General features: G+C 33.5%; 1 protein-coding gene across 15 annotated transcripts in view; it reads right to left on the minus strand.

The window, feature by feature from the left end:
- The window catches only part of KDM6A (lysine demethylase 6A), a 224,740-nt gene that overhangs the window by 33,921 nt on the left and 184,819 nt on the right, over positions 1–6,000 (minus strand). For all 15 annotated transcript variants that reach the window (XM_057718324.1, XM_057718321.1, XM_057718322.1 and 12 more), the window contains 3 exons: positions 2,988–3,117; positions 1,455–1,560; positions 677–882 (listed from right to left, as the gene is read on the minus strand). In XM_057718324.1, coding sequence (XP_057574307.1) covers positions 677–882; positions 1,455–1,560; positions 2,988–3,117 — 442 coding nt within the window. The remainder of the gene's footprint in view (positions 1–676; positions 883–1,454; positions 1,561–2,987; positions 3,118–6,000) is intronic.

Raw genomic sequence — 6,000 nt, forward strand, 5'->3', positions numbered from 1 at the left:
TTTTGAAATAATTTATGCCTCTCCTAGAGTTTTCTCTTTCAGACTGAGATGGGTAATGCTTCCTGGGGGAGTTATATATCAGGGAATACTAACCTGGTAGAGCTTAATGGGAAGGAATAAGACAAGGGACTCTACAAGCATAAAGCAAACTTGAGACTTAGTTTATCCTCTAATATTGGTGGTTCCCAATTAGGGATAATTTTGCCTTGCAGGGGACATTTGGCATGTCTGGACACATTTTTTTGACTGTCATAACTGGGATAGGGGATAAGGGGTATGCTATAGACATCTAGTAGGGAGAGGCCAGGGAAGCTACTAAATATTCTACGATACACAGAACAGCTCCCCACCAACAAAGAATTATCCAACCCAAAATGTGAATAATGCCAAGGTTAAGAAACCCCTCCCTAAACAGATATATCCCAGAAATGAGGAAGACATTGCACTAGAAAGTAACAATATTTATCAACCCATAGGTTTGCTTAGACTTAGTAGTTAAGAGCAAACCGGATAGCACTTATAAAGCATTTTATAAAAATAAGAATAATAATAAACTATTTCACATAACAATAAAATAATGAGATGCTTACAAAGTAAAGTGCCCTTTCAAAGTAAGGTCCTATAAAATAATAAACAATCTCCAAAATAAAACAACCTTCAGGAAGTAAATACTTACTCTCAATGATTCCTGGAAAGAGGAGGCCTGGTATTGTGCATATTTAGCAATTGTAGTATGAGATCGATTACTTTCACAATGCCAGATTTTCTTCGTTCCAGTGGGATCCCAGTTTTCATCTGCTGGCTGCAACAACTGTGTCCTCACTTCCACCATATGTTCATTATTAGCTTCTACCAAAGTTTTGGTAGAAAAAAGTCCAAGGTCTTCATAAATAAATAAATGCAGTTAATAAATAAAAATTATATTTGGAATAATATTTTTAAAGTGGTTTTTAAAAAAAGAAAAAAAGGAAAATGTTTCATGGTGATCTATCCAATCCCCCTAAAAACCAACCAGGGCCTCTGCACACCCTGAGCTCTGTGCCAGATGTGCACAACCATATACACTGAAGCCCTGGACCTTATCGTCATGCCATCAACAAAGGGAGAATAATCAAAGGGCCAGGGGCTGAAGAATCACTTATCAAATTTTACCTATATTTTATCTTAAAAATTTCTTCTATTAGTCAACCTAAATCATAATTATAATTATATAACTGGATGAAAATAAAAGCTAAATTAAAAAACCACCAGTTAATTTAACCACTGTCATCATATCTTCACATTATGGATTAAAGAAGTAATAAACACTCTCTCTCCCTCCCTCCCTCTCTCTCCCTCATATTAAAATGAAAATGTAAAAAACTGCAAAAGAATAGAAAAAAGTTTCCACCAGTGGTTTAGAAGTTAATAGACAGCACAGGAAGTATACACCCTTTTTCTTATTTAAAGCTTACCCAACTTAAGAGCTCCAGCAAGGCCACGTATTACTGTAACAGGGTTGTTTGGATTTGTACAAAATTGATGTAATGGAGGAAAGAAAGCATCACGTTTATTTTCCAACTGTAAAATTAAAATGTATTGTTAGATCTATAAAGCAGTCCTTTCAGAAAATATTATGCCAATTCATATTCATTATTTACTGCAATTTAAACAAATAATGCATCCTATGTGTCGTTACTTCTATTTTATATTTTATAACACTTTATCACTATGTCTTTTGATTCTAATTGTAATTAGATAGTAACCACATACATTTCTCTTGTCCATAATATATTGAACAAAATATGTGGGAGAGATAAGGAAGAAAGTCTTATCACATGCTACAATGTGGATGAATCTTGAAAGCACTTTAAGTGAAAATAAAGCAGTCCCAAAAAGAAAAATTGTGTATAATTTCACTTATATCAAGTATCTAAAGTAGTCAAATTCATAGAAACAAAAAATAAAGTGGTGGTTACCAGCGGCTGGGGAGACCAGGGATGAGGGAGTTTTTTTAATGGGTATAGAATTTCAGATTTGCCAGATGAAAATATCCTGGAGAGCTATTTTGAAACAACTAGAATATACTTAATACCACGGAACTGTACACTTAAAAATGGTTAAGATGATAAATTTTGTTATATGGTTTTTCTTTTATCACAAGAGAGAAACAAAAATGTTTAATATTACCAAAATGAAAGCAGGCTGAGGAAGACAACCCATAAAAGATAAACATTAATTTTGCATTTTTTCCCCTCAGACCTCAGTTTAAAAGTTTTATTACATGTGTATCCCAGTGTGTCCCTTACATACTAAAGGATTACTATGGTAACATTTGGCCCCTAGAGGACGAAAATAGCGTCAAATATCCAAAAACATTCAATAGTTAAAATTTTTTTCATTTGGGGTAGAAGTGGGAAGATGGAAGGAAATAGGGTAGGGAGGACCTATCTCGGAGAAACATAAATAGGAGTTGCTTTGACGGAACTCTTATCAGCTTCCTATATCAGATGCCTAAATGTCCATTAAGTAAAACTAATTCCCAGTTTTAAATAATGTATTAAGCTTTTAAATGATACATCTATTATCACATTTTATGTTCTCACTTTTTTTTGAAGGTAAATATCTTTTTTTTTTGGTAGATGTATAAAGCAGAATGAATGGTAAGATCCTTACAACTAGTAGAACACAGATTTAAAACATAGCTTATTCCAAAAAAAGTTACATTTTTAGGTAGTTTTTGCCTAAATCTGCTCAAAATTGGGTGCAGTAAAAAGTAATTCGCACTATTGTAATGGAACCTCAGTTAATAGTTGAGAAGGCATGTTTTAAATGCTATTACAAAATCTTTTCAAATACATCATTTCTTCCCTGAAACATTCAAGCTGCTGCCAATAATTTCATGTTTCCTAAAGGGCATCCATATTGATTTAAAACAAGATTTTATGTAAGACAGGTAGGTGCAAACACTGGTTTGATTTATTTCTAGTCAGTCAATTCAGACTCACATAAATACTAGGTGTAGGTGGATTCAACTTGTCCTTTGGCAAGGGAGGGTATGGTGAAGATGGTGGTCTTGGAGGCGGACATTTATCCAATAAAATGCTACTGTTAGATAAGCCATTTTTACCTAGATTCCTTAAAAAAAGAAGAAGGGAGAATAAATCAGCTGTACATTTATTTAGAAAAGAGAAAAAAAAACCCTGAATTAAGTCCGAATTAAATTACTGGGTAGTTACACAAATCCATGAGATTTGGATCCACCAGAAAAAACTGAGAACAATTCATTTCAGTAAATACTTAGCTTGATTCCTATTTCTCCCACTGAAGAAAAGTAATAGAAAAGAGACTACAACCCATGAATTATTGATGACATTCCTTATTTTGCTGGTAATTTTCCAATTTATTTTCTTTACCTGAAGAACAAACACAAACTTCAATTTCCTCTCCACCATCTTCCACCATCAGATTCTTCCCATTAAATGTTAAAACAATAACTTGACCAAAAAAGGTCTAGATAATAGTAAAAATAGAAAATATCTCTCTTCCTATGTCTCATCTCAGTAACTATAACCAAAATATCTTTGTGACAATTCTCAAACCTGAAAAGACCTTCTCTTGCTTTTTCTCAAATGCTAGAAAGAATTTTCTGTGTAACTCCTTGACAAAATTCAGTAAGACTCCAACCTACTAAATTTTACAACAAATTATACCAATTTTTAAAATGAGGCATACAGTTGCTATCCATTATCTGACACTCTATATAATTATTACTTAATAGTATTTGGTGTTTCAGTGGAATTTTGTAGCTTTTGTAGCACTTGGAAAAACCTTACAAATCAGCCTGTTTTTGGATGGTATCAAAGCATGAATTAAGTTTAAAATAACTTACTTTTTTCGAAAAGTAAGTGAAGTAAGTCATTAAAGTGAAATTTTAAGTTCAACTAACATTTAAGGTTAAAGGTTAAATAAATGAATATTCTACTCATTACCAGCTTTCAACATCTCTCCACAAAGCAGGAGTGCATTGTACATTTAAAGACAGACATGACATTTAACTTCTTAAATTTAGGTATAAAATTGGTACTAATTTATAAACTCCATGGCAGTAGAAAATACTTGGCTGGGACTAGTAAAGGAACAATTCAAATATTATCGTTAAACCAATGCCAAGATAAAACATTCACTTACAATTTGCACATAAATAATTAAGTTTTCATGCTGAATCATGTATCAACCACTCTTTAACTTTGGAATTTAAACAAAATATGACTCCAAATACATAAAATTTGTTTGCCAGAGCAGAAGATGGATGTACTAAATAGTACTAATTAATATTTTAAGGAACTGGACCAAGTATTTTAAGGATATGAACCGAGTATTAAAACTGTACCATAAAAGAGCATCTCATGCTAATTAATCATGACACAAAAATCTAATCGTCTACAATATTCTGGACATTGAGAAATGAGGCTAGAAAAAAGGGTTTGATTGATTAGCAGAATTCTGCTTCTATCATTTCTACAGTTCTGTAACAAAAGAAAAAAAAGCAAATGAGAAAGTAAATAAAACAAAGAAAGATGTAGCTGCCTTTATTTTAAAATAGAAAAAAAAAAGTGAGGCATGACTAAGGGAGCTGAAATGGACTCAGCCATTGAATGTTGCAATTACAATTTTAAACCAAAAAGGCAGCAAAAGTTTTGTAATCGCCTTCTGATGTATAGCAATGACCACAAAGATGAACACAAGAGTCAGATTAAAAATAACAGACACTTTAAAGACTAACCACATGTGAAAATAAGAGGGTAGTCAGAATGCACTTATGCAATCAAACTGTATCTAGCAGTTTCTTACTGTATTTCAAAGATTGACTCCCTGCCTACTGAGGTCAAGTCTGAAACAAATAGGAATTTCCCTTAAGGAACTACGCAGATAGCTGTATATATAGTGACTATAACCTTTTTCCACTGAAAATACTAATGCAAATGACAGAGATGAGGATAACCGGAATAGACTTTATCTTCTGAACATGTAAATGTCCAACACTGTTTCTAATACTTCAAGCCAAATAATGAAACTTTAATATAACAATCCAAAGTGGAGAAAGGCATTGAAATTAAAGAAAGAAGCAGGTGCTGGAAAGGATTTAGACATTATCCCATTTTAAATCCTTTTCTCTCATTTTGAAACTCTTTCCCTAAGCAAAGCAGAGTAAGAAGAAATTAGTCATTGCCCAATTATTTTAAATATTGGCTTAAACTTACTTTCAAATTTACCCTCATCATTTGGTAGAGAAATCAAACAGTACTCTGTAGATGAACTGACCTACACGTTATTAGAGCTTTTTTTTTCTTGTCTCGTCATTAATAAACTGAGGCCTAGATTTACTGAAATAACCCAAGCAACCCCAGAGGTCTATAGTGTTTTAATGTATCTAGCTACTACAAACTGTCTTTAGGAGTTAAAAGCTGAAAATAAATCTCTAAAAATGTACTTTAAAATTCTGAAGTGAACGTTTATATACACCTCAAAACTGAGATGGAAGAGTATAATCTTTAATATATTAAGAAACACAATCATACCTAGTTACCCACAGCATAAGACTTATGGTAACTGCTACTGTATACTGTTTATAACTTGTATCTCCATGGAACTCTTTCTGACAATATTCCTCCAGAATACCCTTAGATCCCCATACAATCCATGATGCTAGTTTTGGACCACTACATCTCCCCCATTTTCTAGCAACTATCCTGAGACTACAGAGAACAGAAGGAGGAGGAAGACCCTGCTCCAGCAGAGTGACAGTAGCACTATCCAGGAAACGGGACAGAGGCCCCAGCAGCTGAGTGGAGAGCAGGTAGAGGGCAGTACAAATTTGCAGCAAGCCAAGGTGTTGCACCTAAGGACAGCTCAGTATAGCATTTGATGTGGATATTAAAACACACCTATCCTCTTTAAGCCCAGAGTTGAAGTGAATCACAGTGTAACACCTAGACGAAAGGACTAACATAAAACCTT

The sequence above is a fragment of the Hippopotamus amphibius genome, chromosome X, assembly GCF_030028045.1.
Source record: "Hippopotamus amphibius kiboko isolate mHipAmp2 chromosome X, mHipAmp2.hap2, whole genome shotgun sequence".
NCBI lineage: Eukaryota > Metazoa > Chordata > Mammalia > Artiodactyla > Hippopotamidae > Hippopotamus > Hippopotamus amphibius.